Source organism: Belonocnema kinseyi, chromosome 8, assembly GCF_010883055.1.
Source record: "Belonocnema kinseyi isolate 2016_QV_RU_SX_M_011 chromosome 8, B_treatae_v1, whole genome shotgun sequence".
Taxonomy (NCBI): Eukaryota; Metazoa; Arthropoda; class Insecta; order Hymenoptera; family Cynipidae; genus Belonocnema; species Belonocnema kinseyi.
The window spans coordinates 10875865-10895893 of NC_046664.1; the positions used below are offsets into that span (position 1 = coordinate 10875865).

Here is a 20029-nt window from a genome sequence, read left to right on the forward strand (position 1 = left end):
TCTTAACGATTACGAACTAAAATAGGGAAAGTTTGCATTTTGACTTTACAGTTATGTTTGCTATAGATATCTTTTAATTGTTAAATCGAAAGTTTGGAGGAGTAAACTAAAGTAGGATGGCCGATTGTTAAAGAAACCATTTTGTCTAAAAGAATTTGATAATAAGATCATTACGCATGCGTGAGAGGCGGTGAGAATAAGAGAAAAGGAGAGGGAGGACGTGTGTGTGGGGGGCATTGTGCTGCAGACAGATAGAGAGATTGAGATCGAAGCGAATTTTGGATGGCAGTGAGCTGTGAATTAAAATTTAAAGGAAGTTTGAAAAGATTAACATTGTTATGTAACATTTATTTTATGGTAATCAAGTTTATTTCTTTTTTTGAATTAAAAGGAATTTGTTTATTAACAAAACATTTCTCAATTATACAGTTATTTAATATTTTGACTAAATTAATTCGAATAAGCTCAAAGAAGTATTAACATTCTGCCCTCCGCGTTCTGTGAAATAAATAAATTAAAGTCAGGTGGACGGTCAAAACAGAAATCTAAAACAGAATGGCAGTAGTCTCTGTCCGTCGTGAAGAATCAAGTAGGACAAAAGGAACACCTAATTAGACGACATTGTTTCCATCCGCTACGTACGATCAAAGCTAGAAAGCAGCAAGTGACTTGATGGCGTAGTGTCCGCCCACCATGAGATACCGTGCCACATAGCAGCTGATATTGCGCGTGACATTATCCAACATGTTATGGCAAAAATTCGCAGAGGGTACATCCTGAAAATAAAAAGTGAGATATCTCGAACCAATTCTGGACGATCTCACAAAGTTTACAAGTCGGTATCGGCGCGTACGCCATGGAATCAGGCCGTGCCACTGGATGCGTCCTTTTGGCAATCTGCGGATTAGTTCGTAATGAAGCAGACTCCGACTTATGTCTTAAGATTTAGAAAGATATGAGAAAACGTTCCACAAGATGGTAGCTTTATCTGGTACCAGGAAAATCCATCTCATAGTTCATCATCTAAGTCACGCTGCCAATGTTTTGTGGAGTCATGTCTACCAGAAACCGATCACCAGGAGCTTCCTTTCAGTAAGATACTAAGTCGTAGATACTCCGTTTATAATCAACTGAGTAAGTTTCAAGATGTTATTGAATCACATCAGAGAAAGAATATTGTCAGCCCCTAGTGTGTCATCCGTGGACAAATGATAGGATGATCGGCCGCCTGTCACCTCAGCCTAAAGATCACAATATGAATAAGAAGTCAGTGTGATCATAATGAAGAAAAGCGCCTTTAATTGTCGAACTAGCTTCAGTATTCTAAATGGAAAGTATGTGAATAGAGAGCCGCTCTGTTCAGATTGATGCTTCCGGGCCTGCGGAGACAACTGTTACATTTTATACTGTTCTAGATTTCGGATTGGACATTCCATCTGCCTTTGATCTATTCTGTTTACAGAACCAAGCGGGCAGGATGGTAATACATTTTGAGCCTGTTCAATTTGATTCAGTTAATATTTAAAATAAGTTTATAGTTTAGAAATGTTTTCAAGAAATCTGTATTATCATTAGAGAATCACTGAAATTCGTAATGTCTTTTCAGATTAGATAGAGCTCTGATTTGAATTATTTTGTTTAAATTACCTTTTTTCTGGAAAAGGATTCTGCTTTCGATCTCTTTAGTAGCTTAAGGGAAAAGCACCCTAACGACAATCGGGAGTTCTGTGGTTCGATTCCTAGCGGAAAGAGAGAGAAGATCTTTATTCATCAAAAATTTAAATTAAGAAATTTTTGCTATCCCTAATAAGGTATCTGATTATGTGCTAACTTATCGCTGAAGCTATTGTTCCGCGTAGTTACTTTTCTTATTATCTATCGCTGGAGATCTTGCGACCGCGGGCGTGAAGCGGTAGTGTTGTCCTTGTCATGGCTCGCTCAGCTTGGCTGGGCGGTATCTAGCTTTCTCTTACAAGTTCCATTTCGACTTTCGTACTGGGAACAAATTAAAAAATGAAATTTACAAATAGGCAGTTGTTCGAAATTTTTATTGCATGGAATATTCTATAATCTATAGAAAACATGCTTGATATCAACTTTTTTCGCAATATAAAATTTATTTACACCTACATATTATGCGAAAACATAAACATCTGAAATTAACATTCCATTTTAAAACGTACATCTCTTTTTTCGACCAATACATTATTGCAAAAAAAGGAACTAATTACTATCAGCTTTAGCGAATCGCAGAAACACTTGTTCCAAGGTAGCTGAAAGTATGGTGAAATCTATTATACAGGGATATTTAGATTTCAACCCATTCATCAACTCATACATTGTTTTCCATGGTGTTTTAGAATTAGTGACATAGAAGGTCATATATCCCTGAAATTATAAATTGATGCTTTAATAACTCAATTTCAAAAATACATTTAAGGTAGTTGTCGGGCCGAGAATCAGGCCTCTGCAGAAAATTGTTTTCTCTGATTTTATCGGTCATTATTTAAACATTATTTTGGTAAAAGAGTTTAAAACTTACGATAAATAATTGCTTTAATTAAAGGTTTTGTTTAAGTAATCATTTTTTGGTAGTTATTCGTTTAAAAATGGTAGCTTAAAACAAAATGGTTTAAAGATTTCAGCAATGGAAAAATTGACTTTAAAAATTGGAAACAGTGGAGCTGTAGAGAATGCTTTCCCTGAAAAAGCCATAATTTATTAAAATATAAATATTTGAAAAAAATTCCATAGTGGGCGAATCGGTTACACAATCGCGTGACAGCAAAATGACCACAATGTAATTGCTCAGTTCACTGGGTCTGATAGGGCATCTATTCATTCTTCACATTTATCCACAGTTTCAGATAGAACTCATAACTCTTTTTATCTTCTTACACATACATATTTATATCTTTCCATTTATTTATGTGGTAAAATAAAAATAATAAAAAGTTGCGTGCGGCAACCGAACGTGCACTATTCGCAGATATATTTTAATTTTTTAATACTGAATAAAATGGAATTATATGAATATAAATGTGCGAAAAGGTAGAAAAAAGTTAAGTTAGATTTGAAATTATGAATAAATGTGAAAAAGGGTGCAAATATCTCCTGGCGTAACCCCAGCGCTCCCTTCACGTGGTCTGCTAGGGAAGCTGTATGAAGCAATTGCAAGACAAAATTAATTTGCAAAAAGCGTTAAAAAACGTTTTTTGTAAATTTTAAAATGTGTTCATAAAAAATAATGGTCTGATTTTCTTTTAGTACGACAACTAACTTAAATATCTAACATATTCTTTAATTATTCAAATCTTACCACATGTTCGTCTCCAAGTTCACAATTTAAAGCATTTTCAATATCAGCTTTTATAGCTTCCGCTTCAGCTTGTGTTCGTTCAAGGTTTAATTCTATATGGATATTATATCCATCGCCAAAACGTTCTTTCAATTCTTGACTTGGTCCAATACAGACAAGACGACCTTTTGACATTATGGCTAGTCGGTTACACAAGGCTTCACATTCTTCCATACTGTATGATAAATAGGAAGCAGATAAGATTAGCGCTTCTGTGAAGTTAGCTGACGAGCGCTGCTCGGCTCTCACCCACGCGAAGAACTTCAGTTATTCATCGCATGTGAGAGCCGAGCAGCGCTAGTCAGCTAAATTTACAGTTACTCTACTTTACTCTCTAATTGACAAAAATCATTGTCCTTAAAACTGAAATTCTTCAAATAATAAGTATTGAATTTCCGTCTAATATTTACCTCTGTGATGTAAGTATAGCAGATTGCCCGGCCCTTAGAAATGATTTAATCATATTCCAAAGTGATTTTCGAGAGGCTGGATCAATCCCAGTCGTGGGCTCATCCAATAGTACCAAATCAGGGTGACCAATAAAAGCCATTGCAATGTTTAAACATCTTTTGTTTCCTATACTATATGTCTCGCTTGGTAGAGAAGCGCATTCACTCAAATCTAAAAATATAAAATTAACAGATATGCACAATGCTTAAATAAAGGCCCGGATCAAAGAACCAGTTACAACTGCAGTCAATTCTTTTAGAAAAAGAAATACATTTTCGGAAAGCGTTTCTATAATATAAAAATCCAAATTTATATTAGTCACCCTACAATACTTACTAAGCCTATTAATCCACTCTTCAACCTCAGAGCCTACTTGATGTTTTGGCACTCCTCGAATTAATGCAAATAATCTCAGATGGTCTCTCACATTTAGTGAATCAATTAGAGCTGCATTTTGAGGACAATAACCCATTTTTGAAAGATACTGTAATAAGAATGACTGATCGTATTCAAGTTTAAAACAATTGCTAAATTCAAAATTGTATGATAAAAGCAGTTACCTCACTTCTTTCAGTGAATATGTCTTTTCCTCTTAAAAACATGTCACCTCTATTTGGAAGTTCTTCGCCAGTGAGCATTCTAAAAGTGGTACTTTTCCCTGCACCATTTACACCAAGTAATCCAAAGCATTCGCCAGATTTGACGGAAAAACTAACGTCTGATACAATTGGCTTTGATTTGTAACATTTACTTAATTCATGCACTAAGAATGTATTTTCACGCAGAATTATAGTATCTGACATCAACTTGTTGGCTTTTTTGGAAGCTTCTGTGGACATTAGAGTTTATTCGTTAAAAAATCGAGATATTAGATTATTTGCTTATTTTTAGGGTTTCGGAACCCTGAGCTGAAACCCTTTGTGTTACGGTCAGGTATCCGTCTGTTTATTTGGGCCCCACCTATTCGTAGGCGAATGTCGCCTACTTAGACAAGTTTTTATTTTATCATATTATTTTATATTTTAAGAGACTCACTCTCGGACTTTAATTTATTTATTTCGAATCCCACGGAGTATTTCTCTTCCCGCACTTGATCATCTACTTCCTCGTTGCTTACTATTGGCTTTTTATTCAGCAATCTCGCCAACACTCTTTGCAATAGATTGAGTTCTATTGCAGCTAAAATAGCAAAGTATATGACTGGAGTCAAGGATAAATATGCAACGCTTTCATACAATGCTACATCCGCATCCATAATTCTGGCATCTCTTTTGAAGAAGGGTATGCTTTTGTGACAGGTTCCATTGACACAATCCAGGTCTATCAAAATGTTAGAATAAAGAAGTAATTGAGAATATTTTACTGGTCTTATTTATAAATTATATACATGTTGTAGATAAGTGTTTATTGTTTATGGAAGTTGGAGTCATTATATAGAATTCCTTATTGAAATACCTTCACAAAAAGGTTCATTCAATCGATCCAATTGATGGCTTGCCAAATATCGGCAGTGGGCATTTCCAATTCCTGTGGTGAGAAAAGAAATCTGTCCGTGAAAGAGACTGATATGTGGGATAAGTTGAAATATTCTCTTTTGTATCGCTCTGAATGTGAGAAAAGCAGATGGATTTCTTACACAGGTTTCATTAGGAACACAAAAGGGACGCGATTCCCAATCTATGAGCAATGATAGTCCTTCAATAGCGACTGGAAAATAAGAGTAATTTTATATTCATTTGCAATAAATTGATATCTTACTATTTTACCACTATTTCCAGTTGCATGAGATTGCGAGAGATTAAAAAACCTATAAAAAGAACAGTTTCTTCTCGCAGTTATGGAAAAATTAAATAACTCAGTTCGTGACAATCTTATGTTGCACTGTTACCTTTTTGTGATAGAAAAGTTCTGTCGGCTAAATGTAATAACTGCTATAAAACACTGTTATCTATTTGTTAAAGAATAATTGCAGAACGATTGTGCTGGATTTGAAATAATAATTTTTAATAATAATGGTTTAAAAAATCATAAGCATCTAAGTCAATTATATAATAAATGTATGACTGAAACTGTATTAAAACTTACGAAAAATCATAGGTACAAGGCTCAAAAGAGTAACGAGAGCAGTCTTTGACATCTTCGCGAAACTGAATATGTACACAAGTGGTAGAACATTAACAGCAAACAACATAAGTAGCAGCGCCATAACAGCTGAAAGAAAATCGGATTTGAGATCGCATTCATTTTTATAGTTTTATTTCTTTCAATACACAGAAAAAAGTGGGGGTAGGAAAGGTTGCAGGTAATGGGCAAAGTAGGATAACATTTTAGATTTTTCCGTCAGACTCCGCTAGCAGTTACCCTGCTGGCTGTTACCCCACTTCGCCCATTATCTGCAACGTTTCTTAAATTCACTTTTTCTGTCATTCGAAATCTTACCTAATTCGGTTGCATGGAAAAGCCCCAGGTCGACTGCCTGATCCATCAAGCGAAACCCAATCAAACAAAACATTACCGAAATGAAGAAGACAAACAAGTCAAAAACAAATTGAGTACCCCAGTATGTTATAGGAGAAATTCCTGCCATTATTTGAAGGTGTTTAACGCCAGAAGAGACTTCTTTCGCTGGATGAAGCACATAAAGTGCCACAGCCGGATAGAGAAAGCATATAAGTAAAAGGGTTAGTGCAACTAATTCGTACTGAAAATATGTTCTGAGTTTTGGAAGCAATTGATCTGATACATGGATATGGTAATCATCTCCTGCTAATGATTTTATCATAACATTTGACATTAAGTTAACTCCTATAGGAATGCTGAATAATGCGGTTTCTGAATAAAGAGCATTAGCGTTCACTGATTTTTCGGTTGTGTTGAACTCTATGGCTGTTATCAGGTGATTTCGGAATGTAAAAACAGCCTTTTCCGAAAATTGCAGAATTTCTGAAATTTTGTTTTAATTAGAAAATACCGATATCTGCATGTTAAAATGACCTCTCTCTGAGTGTATATGTCTAAAACAATTACTCTCTCACTCGTCTAAAAGAATCATTATGTTCTTTTAATTAGCTTCTCGTTTTAGTAAATGGTTTTAAATTATTTAAAATGCACTTGAATTCCTTTGAAGTCATTTAAGTTCCTTTGAATTCTATGTATGTTATCCTTATGCCTAAGAAGTTGAGTTAAGGACATTCTTAAACTGTAAGGCAGTGAACATATCTACTGTTTTTCGCGTATGCGTACAAAAATGAGAGCTCACCTAAAAAAAACAGATTGGTTCTTTTAGACGACCAACAATAGAGTTCTGAACGTACACTCCAAAATACGTTTTTCAACATGGAGGTATCGATAATACTCCAGACTTGGTTATTTACCATTCCGTAGATTCTGGTTTGAATTTATGTCAACCACGGTCCCACCAGCCCTAGCAGCCAATAATTTCAGTTTGTTGCGCAGAGTTTCATTATTTGTAGAAAGCATAACTTGCGGATTATTGTAGAGACCAAGGTCTAAGGATCTAGACTCGCGCGTCTCATTAAGAGAAGAGTAATTCAGTGTCATCAGTAGAATACTTATCAACGGCAGTAGCATCTAGAAATAATAATTTATTCGAGAAAGGAATCTTGTTAAATTTGGTTAATTCATTGCCGAAGATACAAACAATAGAGAGAAGTATACTCCAGCTTCTTCTGGCATTTATGAAATTCTTCTCAAATAATGCATATATAGTTTGCAATAACAGTTCATAGTCTTTCGACCTATATGATAGGTTTATGAAAGGCCGAGTGAAATCAATATCTTCCTCCTTTTTTGTCACCCTTGAAGAAAATAGTTAAATTGATTGATCTGCACATTTATAAAATGAAGTGTTGGATGCAATTAAAGGCCACTTTAATCTTCAGAAGTCAGTTGTTCATCTGTTCTTAATGAAGTGACGTACAGAACAAATGAAAAACAAGTGACTTCTGAAAATATAAGTAAGCTGTTAATGCACTCAACCGCTCAACTGCTAAACATGCTATTGTTAAGAAATCTTAATTTTCAGATTAGAACTTACTTTAGAAAAACTTGTTCTAACGTAATTAGAGACACGTTTACAGCAGACACGCCAAGCTCGCGTTTTCTACTTTCGATTTCATCTAAAGATTCTGCTAACTGGTCTGTGTATGGAACACATAAAACCATTGTTTCATCTTCTAATCTTAGAAGCTCAGCTTCTTTGCTCAGTTGTTTTCTAACCATTTCTGTGTCACAATATGTGGTTATCGATAATGTGACTTCGATATTTCCTTGACCTGTAGAAAATTAAGATAATTAGATCAATAATTTCGGAAAATATGCAATTTTGTAGAACCATTTCTAAAATATTCTAATAAACTTTGTAGAAAAATTGAACCGTATAGTTTCTTCAAAAAGATTGGGGTTCCATAGCCTTTTAACCTTCCCAAATGAAGAATGGCGATCTTGTCACTAAGTATGTCAGCTTCCTCTGTGTCCTGGGTACAGATCAAGATGGTTTTTTCGCCTCGCATTTCCTGCATGTTTAAGAAAAATCTAAATTACAATGGCCAGCGGCAAAAATAGATTTAGTTTGTGTGTCATTTTTATTTATTTTTTCTCCGACCCCCTTGAAAACGCGCCATTGAATGCACTTAAAGCAGGCGTAATGTGGCTGCTTCCAGCCGAGCGACATTTGCACATGCGCACTCCACCACCGGGCCGACATAAAACTTTACGTCCGCTACATAAAACTTTATGCCGGCTTGACATACACTGCACCACGGAAGTGAGAATACGAAGAAAATTATATGTATCTCGAAAAAGAAACATCGTTGGACCCCACAGTCTCTCTTCTGCCAAGTATGTTATTTTAGCTCTTCCTTCATAATTTCAAATTTTCAGGAACATCAAACATCCTTTATATGCTTCACATGCTTGTTTTCAAGGAGGGTAGGACAAAAAGTATAGTCTGTATTATTTTTAACTTAGAAATGTAATGGACCGTGCATAAGCTATGTTACCAATTTCAGGCCCAAAACGCTCTAAAAACAAGAGAGTGAGCGCAAATTTATATGAAAATAAGGGAACAATGATAGAATAAATTCTCTGTATTAAAATTAATTTAGATACCATACTGAATTCAACATGAAACGCTTTTAATTCTCACACTGAGAGAAGTAAGGTAAAACAGTCTCGGTAGCGGTGAAAAAGTCGCTGCACTTCGATTTGGTTTGGCGTCTGCTCCAGCTTCGGGGCATTGGTTATCTTAAACTTGTGAAAATTAGTTGCTACGTAATGAAGGTGCTGTAGTTTCCTAAACTGCGCAGGCGTGGAACTCTGCTGCAAGCGCCGCATAAGTAGAACGGCTCGACTGTACTGTCGATTAAACGGTTCGGCCTGTTCGGGGTAATGGTTCTCCCGAATCAGTTGAGCCGTTCTATGTAACAGAAGTAGCGTCATTCACTGTGTGATTGGCGCGAAAGTTGCACGTTTTGGGCGAGCGGCTCCACCAAATTTCTCTCCGCGTATATTGAATTTTTATCGGAGAAAGGTTTTTCACAAAAAGAGATTGTTACCGACGGGCAAACCCATCTATCTGAGTCCTGGACCGGTCGCTATTGTAGTAAATAAATACTGGAAATTCTCTGTAGCAGAGACTTTGTAATAAAAGGAAAGCGATTATCATCTTCACTGTGTCTGTATAGAGTCTTTAAGTGTAGTGTAAAATTAGATGACATTTTACAGTCAGATATAATTTGGTCTTCGAAGCGCATGGTGAGTTGGTGGTCGTGCTGTTGCCTACTAGGGGGTAATAGTCGTACTCTGGCAGACGGGGGTCTTATGGTTAGTAGTCGTGTATTGGCAATTTCAATTTTCATTCAAAAAAGATGAATTCTCAACCAGAAGATCCGATCACATTGATTTATTATTCAAGTTACTGCAAACCCAGAATCTGCTGCAAACTTTGAGATCGGAGGATTAATTAAAAAACCTTCAAGGAGAGTATAAAATAAGTAATTCGTTAGATCTGGAGCTTTCAGAATTTTATTTAACTAATATAACCACGTTATACCGATAAGTTATCCAGGTGAAAAATAATGAGTTACAGTTGGCGTAAAGGCTTAACACAGAAAAAAAGTCTTACTTCAATGGTGGTCTTGTTTTTATTTTTGACTTAAATTAAGCTGATGTATAAAAGTTAGCAATAATTATGTCTGAAAAAGAGCCATTAATGGTATTCAATTTAAAACAAAACACAATTATGGCTAACCCTTAGTCTTTTGTATTTAAAACAAGCCCCACTTGGTCTTTAAACTGAGGGAGGCAGATTTGGGCTCAAAAGAAGAAGGCAATGAGGCTTGCTTTAACCCTCATGGTCTAGCTTTTAGACCTCTGAACAGCTATAACCATCTTGAAAGAATTGCGACGTCACAACAGTTGAGCGAGACGCGCGTACATTCATCGCACCTATCTGTTTCTTCATTGTTGAATAGATACTCCGTTCACCGAGAGAATAACTAGACCATGAAATAACCTACAGACGCGCATCTTTACGTATTTGGTCGGAAATTCTGTCAAAGATGGAGTTGTCTGGACGAAAGTGGAGCAGGCACTTAATTTTTTATGACGTTCAATAAACTTGCGTGTCAAGTTTATAAGAAAGGCTTCCATAGTTGAGCACAATATACGTAATTAAACGACCTAAACAAATAATAATATATTCAATAATAATGATATATTAAAGAAAAGTTTCTTTTATTTCAAAGAAACGGTTTTCTGGGCGTCATTTGATTTATAATATAGGATTTAGTTAAGTTATATTTAGCACTTATTTTAAATTTAGATAGTGACTTGATGTAAGCCCACAGTCTGGCTATAGACTACTTTTAAGCTTATGCAGCGGCTTGATGTTAGCCAACCGTCTAGCTAACAACTAGTTTCTAAAGCATGTAGTGGCTTGATGTTAGCCCATATTATCGCTACCGACTACTTTCAAGACAACATCGGGTCTAACTTGTAGTTCAATGAGTAGTTCGTTTTAAAGATTTCAAGCTATGCTAGTTTTCAGTGGAACTGGTATTCTTTATGTTACACCTTCAAACAAGCCCACTTTTGGTTTCGAATCAAGACTTTTTTTTTGAAGCTATTAATCAGACTAGAGACCTGTAGGAAATAAACCAAAGGGAAAAATCTCGAGGTATAGCTGGTCTGGGGAACTGACGGGCTCTAGTTTCCGGGATCTGAATTGAGGAACGATACTCTCAGGGGGTTATATGTCGTGTCAAGGGCTGAATGGCACCAGGGTTATCAAATACTTAAACACCTCAGCGTTCCCCCCTAAATCAAGGAGTACACGGTAGTCACATAGCAGGTGTTCTCACGGAGACCTTGTGACAACAGGTCGATTTCCATAGTATGTAGACTCGGCTCACGGTAAAGATAAAGAACCGTAACAGTGCTTTTAAAAGGATATCCCGCCAAGTTCGGCTCTCAAATAGTAGCTAAGGCTCACTAGGGGTCTCGGATAATGCAACATAATCTGGAGTAACTTCTCCTGTTCGGTCTACGGGCAAGAGGAGGGAGGACTCCAAAGACACTCCCCCAATCTCTTTAGAGTCTCTAGAGGTACCGCGGAGCGACCGCACTGATTCCCCCGAGGTACCTCCTAGGATCAGATGGTTGTTCTAAGGTGCATAAGTTTCCAGAATGCCACTCTACGAACAAATTCACGAAGAGTATACTCCTATAGACAGGGAACAAGACCGAAGTCGACGGGCTATATAATGTTCATGGGCATCTCAGTAATAGCAATTAGCCCCCTCGTGGCTCTAGAACCGATCATAACTAGGGACGTATCTCCTGATCGTATCTCCTTCCAAGTGATCAAACAGGGCGCCGCAAGGGATCTAGAGGCATCCAGAGATCCGAATTAGTCGATCAATGGTTGAGACGGAAATCTCTATGATGCAGATAAACTTGTTCAACAACAAATGCACCTCAGCGGTTCTAACTCGACGGATGGCAGTGGTGTAGAAGGCGTTGCCCTAATCCAAGAACTCTGGTAATACAGTTAAAGGATTATTGTCTTCAGCGAGTGTGGCTCCATATATAACGGGACACGCGCTTAGGAGAGATTCAGTGGCAAACCCGTCAGCTTATTCCGCGCGCAACGCTGAGGAGCCCGTACCTCGTAGAGAGGTACGAGGCTTTAATTGAGCACTGCCAAGGTAATAGGACTCCTCTACTGTTGGGTTGGGACGGAAACTCTCAGCACATAGTGTGGGGAGGCACGAACTCCAACGCCAAAGGAATAGATTTATTTAAATACCTAGTGGATAATGAGCTGGAGATGCTTAATCCTAGTTATACTCCTATATTTCAGAATAAAAACAGAACTGATGCTGTTGATTTGACTCTATGCTTGGAAGAATTGAGGGCCTTACCCCGGTTAGCCCTAGGACACTTGGTGGTTTAAAAGATCAGAAATCCCAAGAACACTCTTTGGGATTCACTCAAAGAAGAACTCAAAGGTAGGATCGTGGAATTCACCAAAAGCAACCGTACCTTAGATTAATTAGAGCATGCTTCGAATTTTTTGCGAAGGACTTCTATTACATTATATCTGAACTACCCTATAAGTACAATTAAATATAGGAAAGGGGCGGAGTGGTGGAATATTTACCTAGAAAAGCTACGTAAAAAGCTAAAATCTACGTAAAAAAGAACAAACAGACACTGCCTCTAGACTAGAACATCCGCAAGATAGTTCGGAATGAATACAATGCTGGGGCCAGGAGAAAAAGAGGACCTACATTTCTTCTTACAGGTCCTTAATGTCAAGAAGGCGAAATAGGATATCGGATCCTCCCGCCCGCTTAATTTACCAAGGGTATATGGCGTCTACCACATGCTCTTACAAAGAGCATGGATGAGCATGGTCAGAAGCAAAACCTTGAAGCCCATTTCATGGAACAAGAGGAAATTACAACGCCATCAGTGGTTGACGTCCTCTTCTTCACCAAGAGGTGTGAGATCGACTACTATAATTGTAGGAGAAAAGTTGTCATTTGTAAGACATGAACTAAAAAGCAAACCCTATCGTATCCGTAGTAGCCTATGAACTAAACTCAACTAAACTTTTCGTGAGTCTCCCCATAAATTGGTACCGCAGTCTATGGACGACCGCTGAAAACCATATTCGGTTAGTATTACCAGTAACATATTCCAAGTATCCCTTTTGCTTTCAGCATCCATTCCAGAAGTGGGCTCATCGAAAAGTAAAATCTGAAATTAAAATTTAAAAGGTATCTTATAAATTGCGAAAAATGTATTTCATTATTTTAACTAATAATATAATAATTGATATGCTGATAATCAAAATAATACATAATAAACTGAACTTACTTTGGCATTATTTGCTATTAAACACAAGCCAAGACACAATCTTCTTTGCTGACTTATGGACAATTCCCCAGGAGAAGAGTTCCGTTTGTCAAAAATTTTTAGTTTTCTCAATAAATTGTCGATGTGAAAAGACAAAATTTTTAGTTCACTCTCAGGTTTGTTTATACATTTGAGCTGAAAAAATTCATTCAAAATTTACGGTTGAAGGTTGAAAATTAACATGCTTGAGATTATCAGTATTTTGTAGGACAGGTGTGTTCAAAAGGGAACATGGCTTTAAGAATCCGTTAGCTAATTTATAATTGTTTGAAAATTTGTTCCGAAATATAAATGAGCCCTTACCCTTCCGAAAAATTCCATTTGTTCTATCACAGTCAGATAGGGAAAAAACATATTTTCTTGTGGACAGAAATTTAAATCTGACGAGAAAGTTCTAAAAAAGTCATCTATACTTTTCCCATCTATAAGTACTACTCCCTCGGTAGGACTGGATAAACCTTGAGATAAAAATTCAAAATTTTATTAAACTTGTTATGCGATAAATTTTACATAATTTATTCTAATTGTAAATACCTGCTAATATAGACATCATTGTAGTTTTTCCAGACCCATTGTGGCCTAGCACAGTTGTAATTTGGCCTTTGTAAATATCAATGGAAATTCCATTTAATGCTTCCTGTGTCTAAAACCGATAAACGTTTTAATATGGCAATCTAAGTATAGGAAATTTTTATATCAAACCTGTTTATTGTAAATAATGTATTTTTATATAGAATGACAGTAAATTGAAGCTGATCAATTTGATCCCGGAACTGGATCAAAATAATATGTAGTGCTTTTATCCACATTTTTGATTTTTTATTTTAAATGAAAAATCATGAAGTAAAAAAATAATTTCCAGAGCCATGGAGATTTATCACCCAATAAAGAAAAATTTACATTTTTGTCCCAATCTTAAATTCAAACTTTTCTAAAACATTCCTTTTATGTTCTAGCAAGTTGTACACATTCCAAACATGGGAGCCGGAACAAGGTAAATATTTAGAAATGCTTTTAGAAAAAAAGAATTCATTTTGGTGTTAAAAATTAATTTTGTTTTTAAACTGAAAATTGAACTATTCAAGTTGGAAATTTCATCATTTTAGTTGACAATTGATCTCTTTAGTTAGAAATCAAACTATTTCTGGTTTGAAATGAATCTTTTCCAGTTCAAAAGTCTACCATTACATTTTTTATTGAAAATTCTCTTGTTTTCGTTAAAAAGTTAACAATACAACTATTTTGTTTCAAAATAATTTTTTTTTCGTGATATATTAAGATATTTTCTTAAAAGTGCGCCTTTATTTACTGAAAATTCAACCATTTTAGGAAAAAAATCAACTATTTCGTTTAAAACAAGCTTTTTGTGGAAAATTAATATTTAAAAATTGACAATCCATCTTATTTGTTTGAAATTACATATTTTCAAGCAGAAATTTCAAATTTCATTGTTAAAAATGTAACTGTTTGGTTTAAAATTAAACTATTTGGTTTAAAACTAAACGGTTCATTTGAAAATTGAATTATTTGATAGAAAATTAAATTTTTCGTAGGAAAATTATATTTTTGGGTTAAAAGTTCAACGGTTTTGTCTATAATTTGTCTGTTGCACTTCAAAATTAAAAATTTTGGTTTAAAATTCCTGTACTTTGTTGAAAATTCATCTTCTATATAAAAAATTAAGTTTTTTGATAAAAAATTCATCTTTTTGGTTGAAAAAATATATATTTTGTTAAAGAATTATCATTTTTTGATAGAATTTATTTAGAAATACATTCCTTTTTAAAGAAAATTCAAGTATCTTGTAGAAAATTCATCTTTAGCTTAAAAATTCAATAACTTGGTTAAAAATTCATCTCTTTGGTTCAAAAGTGTATAATTTTCATGAAAAGTATTATTTGATTAACTAAAAATTGAACTATTCCAGTTATTGAATCGTCATTTTAGTTAGAGATACGTCTATTTGGTTTAAAATTTAATTATTTGTGTGAAAATTATTTTTCTAACTAAAATTCATCTCTTCGATTCAAAATTGAATTATTTATTTTTTAAAGTATTATTTTTTTTACTAAAAATTGAACTATTTTAGTTAAATTTGCATTATTTAAGTTGAAGATTCATCTCTTTAGTTCAAAATGTTATTATTTTAAAAAAAATTTATTTTGACCAAGAATTAAATTATTATAGTTGAAGATTCATAATTTTAGTTAAAGATTTATCTTCTGTTCCAAATTTAATTCTTTATTCAAGTATTTTTATTCATTGATCTATTCCCGTTGAAGACTCGTCATTTTTCTACTAAAAATCGCACTATGAGAGTTGAAAATTTATTATTTTAGTTAAAGATATTTTTTGAAAATTGAACTATTTTAAATGATTGAGCTATTTTATTTTAGATGAAGATTCATCTCTTTTTTAACATTAAATAATTTATTTTTTAAGTGTTATTTTATAATAATAATTAAGCTAATGGTCAATTAAATACTGAAATAAATAATATTAAACAATGAAATATAAATTAAAACTAATAATTAGAAATTAAAATTTTTTAAGTCTATTTTTTATACTTAAAGTTGAACTATTTCTGTCAAAGATTTATCATTTTAGTTTAAGATGAATATTTTTGTTTCCAAATTTAATTTTTTTAAAGCCCCACTATTTCACTGAAACTTAAACTATGCAGGTGGAGATTCATCTCTTTGGTTCAAAATGTAATTTGTTTAAAAGTATTAAGTTTCTACTAACAATTGAAATATATTATAGTTGCAGATTTATAATTTTATTTAAGAGACTTATTTCTTTAGTTGAAAATTTAATAATTTTTTTCAAATATCGTTTTTTTCTAAATTGTACTATTCCTGTTTTACTTAAACTAGAACTATTCCAGATGAAGAATAATCTCTTTGGTTAAAATTCCAACTAATTTTGGTTAAAAGTTCAATCTTTTTAGTTAAAAAGTCTACTGTTACATTTTTCTCGAAAACGTAAAAATTTGGTTTGCATTTTTTTTATATCATGGGGCATACTGTGAAACTATTCCTATTTATTATACTAACATTTTTATTTAAGAAATCCGTTGTGTAGGATCTTTTAATATTGCGAATTTGTATACTAGGAGTAAAGATCCCCTTGGGCGTTTTTTCAAAAGGTTTTCCCGCGTCGTTAGTGTAATTAAATTCGTCCAATTCTTCATCTAATTCCGCATAGACCTTTGCTTCTTTCTTTAAAATAAAAATTAATTTTTATTATGAGTTGTACTCGCAAGATATACAGAATATTATCTGAAAAAATTTTCAGTAGATTTTACACCTGTAAAAAGTAGAGTGGGTGTTTTTGAATACCGAATTTTCCAGGAAATATCGTGTGAATGTGAACACATAAAAAGAAATGTAGAACAGTACCGATAATAGAAAATATTATCATGATACCGATGCTGCCAGCAGCTGAATAAGAGGAATCAGCGATTTGAAACATGTTGCTCCACTGAACTCCCATCACTGAAAATTATTATTAATATTATTATTGTATATTGAAATAGAAAAATTATAATTTCGAGTCCAATTTTTTATTATTGATTTTATAGAATATTTATAAGGAATCATACCCAGTGTTTCGTAGATGTTCATTTCTTGAAACATTCTAAATAACAATATGTTGGGGAAAAAAATTCCCAAGTATGGTATAATTGAATATATAAAACTATCTATTAAATATGCTTGAAACAAAGAAGTTCCTCCATACAGGATCAGAAGAATAATGATCATTGTTAGAGCTGCAAGAAGAAAATTTCATTCGCGGAATGATAATATTTTGATTTTGCATAGTACATATTTATAACTGGGGAGCTAGGGGGTGGATTAGAACCATTGTGAAGTTGTCTGAAGAGCGCAGCTCGGTTTTCATATGCCATGAAACTTTTTTTTAATCACAATGATTAATCTTGTCTCTATCGAGTTTCTAAATTGAATTTACTTGATTCAAAACACTGTGACTTGAAATAAAATCGCCGAAATTACTAAAAATAAATTGAGAATTTTGCTTTGGCTGAAGTTAAAATTAATAACGTTTTTTGCAATAAAATCACATTATTTTTTTCATCTGACACTTCAAAATTCTATTTTAGGATTGAAAAATTATTTTTGATGTATTTCCCAATAATTATGTATCATAAATATAATCTCGATATTTATATAATTTAAAAGGCGCGCGCTGAAGTAACCAATCAGTTTTCTGGCGTGACGCAAGCCCAGTTCAAAAAGTTCCCAAAATCGGGAGCACTGCGCAGAGTGGAAAAAAAATTACTTTTCTGGCTCAAAATAAGGCCGCCAGTCCATGCACCTAAACGGCCGGATCTCGGAATGGCCGGAATGAGGCCTTGGCCAATCAGAAACGTTCCGCGGAAACAGTGTCATCCTCACGCCGAACTAAGCCAAACTCAGCCGAAGTGTTCGAGATTTTTAAGTTCGCGCCAAAAAGCGTTCCGTTCATTTCCAAAGTCATTCCGGTTCATGTGTTTGAGAACTTTGGAAATAAACGGAACGCTTTTTGGCGCAAACTTAAAAATTTCAAACACTTCGGCTGAGTTCGGCTTAGTTCGGCGTGAGGATAACACTGTTTCCGCGGAACGTTTCTGATTGGTCAAGGCCTCATTACGGTCATTCCGAGATTCGGCCGTTCTGGTGAATGGACTGGCCTGAGGTAGACCCCACAAGTATTGACTGATTTGGACAAAAAAAATAGGAAAAAATTGATAAGATTTCTAAAACAGTTATGGAGCCTGATTTTTAAAATAGGCTTTTAATTCTTTTATAAATAAACATCTATCACGAAAAAATGACAATTTTTCTATTTTACATTCCCGGCGCTCGTCAATAACATGGAAATTGTTGAAATTGCCTTAGTTTTATAAAGTAATATTGCTCAGAGATATTCCAATATTATATAATAAACAAAAAAATATCTTATAAACAAATCATTTGTTAAAAGAATTCTTTTTACGATTTTTCATAATTTTACGTTTTTTTAAAGTTATATTGCAAGAAGTTTGGAAAAAAACTGTCTAATGATGAAAAAATTTTATTCTTCAGATTATTATTGTTAATATTATAAACAAATTCAAGAATCAAATTCATTAATCAGCCATTTTTCGACACAAAAATTAATTTTTTTATTTCAATTTTTTTTAATTAGAAACTTTATGATAATTTAAAAAAATGCGTATTTGTTGATCATTCTTATAATTATTTTAAAAATATTTTACAAACAAATGCATTATTGGTTCATCTGTCTACGGAAATTTTTTCCTTCGATGTCAGTATTTTTAATTGAGATATTCATAGTAAATTCAGCAACAATCATGATTAATTGACAATTGTTATGATTTTGTGAAACGAATTTAATTTAAAAATTCATTATTCGGGCATATGAAGAAATAATTTTTTTTATGTCAGTCTTTTTAATTGGGAACTTGATGATAATTTCGTTAAAACTGACACTTAGATGATAGATTATATGATGTTTTAAACAAATTTAATAAGTATATGCATTATTTCATTCTTTTAATAAGGTTGCAACTTCCGGATAATTAATTTCTTTCTTAAATTTGATTTTTTTTTTAAATATAAAATTTATCAACCAATTATGAATTTTGCTGAAATTATCATGTATTTCCCCATTAAAAAGACTGAATTAAAAAAAAACATTTTTTCGTCGACAGATGACCTAATAATGCATTCGTTCATTAAAAATTAAAAAAGTGATAAAAGTGATCAATGAATTATGAATTTTTCTGAAATAATCATGAAAATTATAAAACTTTCTTAAATTAGCATAAGTTCCTAATTTAAAAAAATTGCATCGAAAAAAACGAATTTTTCTGTCGAAAAATCGTTGAATATTGCATTTTTTATTAAATTTGTTTATGTTATTAACAATAATAATCTCAAGAAGAAATGTCCTAATCATTATATTGTTTTTATTTAAATTTCTTGCAACATATCTTTAAAAAACGTAAAATGATGGAAAATCATTAACATTCTTTCGTCATATTTGTTTATTCATAAAAAAATTAAAGCCTAATTTAAAAATCAGGCTCGACAACTCTCTTAGAAATACTTAGGCTTTTTTAATGATATTTTTTGGTTCAAACCAGTCGATATTTGTTGTAAATGACCATAACAACAAAATAAATATTGTTTTTATCCTAACTTTTCAGAAGTAACTTTTTTGTTATGTAAGATCTGCGAATTGATTATATAAGAGCTTATGCCAGTGTAATTACTATCTAGTAATAGTTTTCAGAAGGTAAGAGTAAGAAAAAAATGGTTTGTCATGTTTTAAAAAAATTAATAAACAAAAGCCATTTTTTGTGATCCGCAGGAATTAGTTGTTTGAAATTCACAGTTTGTATGTAGAATATGAGAAAAATGTACAGTGTGTACCATATTTATAGGGCCACCCCATTTTTTAAGGATAATTTTTTTTCTATTGGAACAAACTGCACCAAATTTTTTGAGTGAATAAATGAGTTGAGTTAACGATTTTTCCTAAAATATAGAGCTCGCAATTCCATTGGTTCATTTATTTGGGCATTTTTTCGAAAAAATCGATGTCCCAAATTATTAGGGCCACTAAAAAAAAAATTCAATTTTTCCGAAAGAATTCAATTTATTCAAAAAAATACGTACATATAAAAAGATTTTATTCACAAAATTAGTAATTAATAGTATTTCCGTCATTTTTGAATACCATTTTCATTCGCTTTACCATCGATTTATT

General features: G+C 33.4%; 1 protein-coding gene across 3 annotated transcripts in view; it reads right to left on the reverse strand.

The window, feature by feature from the left end:
* Window positions 1-1611: 1611 nt before the first annotated feature.
* Window positions 1612-20029, reverse strand: part of LOC117177874 (phospholipid-transporting ATPase ABCA1-like) — a 38873-nt gene continuing 20455 nt past the window's right edge. The window contains exons 5-26 of one of the 3 annotated variants that reach the window (XR_004467771.1): window positions 16857-17024; window positions 16562-16749; window positions 16309-16473; window positions 13787-13895; window positions 13556-13710; window positions 13214-13387; window positions 13022-13093; window positions 8205-8343; window positions 7866-8103; window positions 7470-7626; window positions 7183-7399; window positions 6248-6751; window positions 5894-6019; window positions 5264-5515; window positions 4844-5128; window positions 4369-4637; window positions 4145-4292; window positions 3769-3979; window positions 3320-3533; window positions 2131-2388; window positions 1832-1995; window positions 1612-1739 (exon numbers count right to left, since the gene is read on the reverse strand). Coding sequence is in view for 1 of the 3 variants with exons in the window: in XM_033368916.1 (XP_033224807.1) it covers window positions 2224-2388; window positions 3320-3533; window positions 3769-3979; window positions 4145-4292; window positions 4369-4637; window positions 4844-5128; window positions 5264-5515; window positions 5894-6019; window positions 6248-6751; window positions 7183-7399; window positions 7470-7626; window positions 7866-8103; window positions 8205-8343; window positions 13022-13093; window positions 13214-13387; window positions 13556-13710; window positions 13787-13895; window positions 16309-16473; window positions 16562-16749; window positions 16857-17024 (3956 nt within the window). In the remaining 2 variants the exon portion in view is untranslated. Of the gene's footprint in view, window positions 1740-1803; window positions 1996-2050; window positions 2389-3319; window positions 3534-3768; window positions 3980-4144; window positions 4293-4368; window positions 4638-4843; window positions 5129-5263; window positions 5516-5893; window positions 6020-6247; window positions 6752-7182; window positions 7400-7469; window positions 7627-7865; window positions 8104-8204; window positions 8344-13021; window positions 13094-13213; window positions 13388-13555; window positions 13711-13786; window positions 13896-16308; window positions 16474-16561; window positions 16750-16856; window positions 17025-20029 lie in introns of those variants that run through there. The other 2 variants (XR_004467770.1, XM_033368916.1) reach the window with 2 other exon arrangements.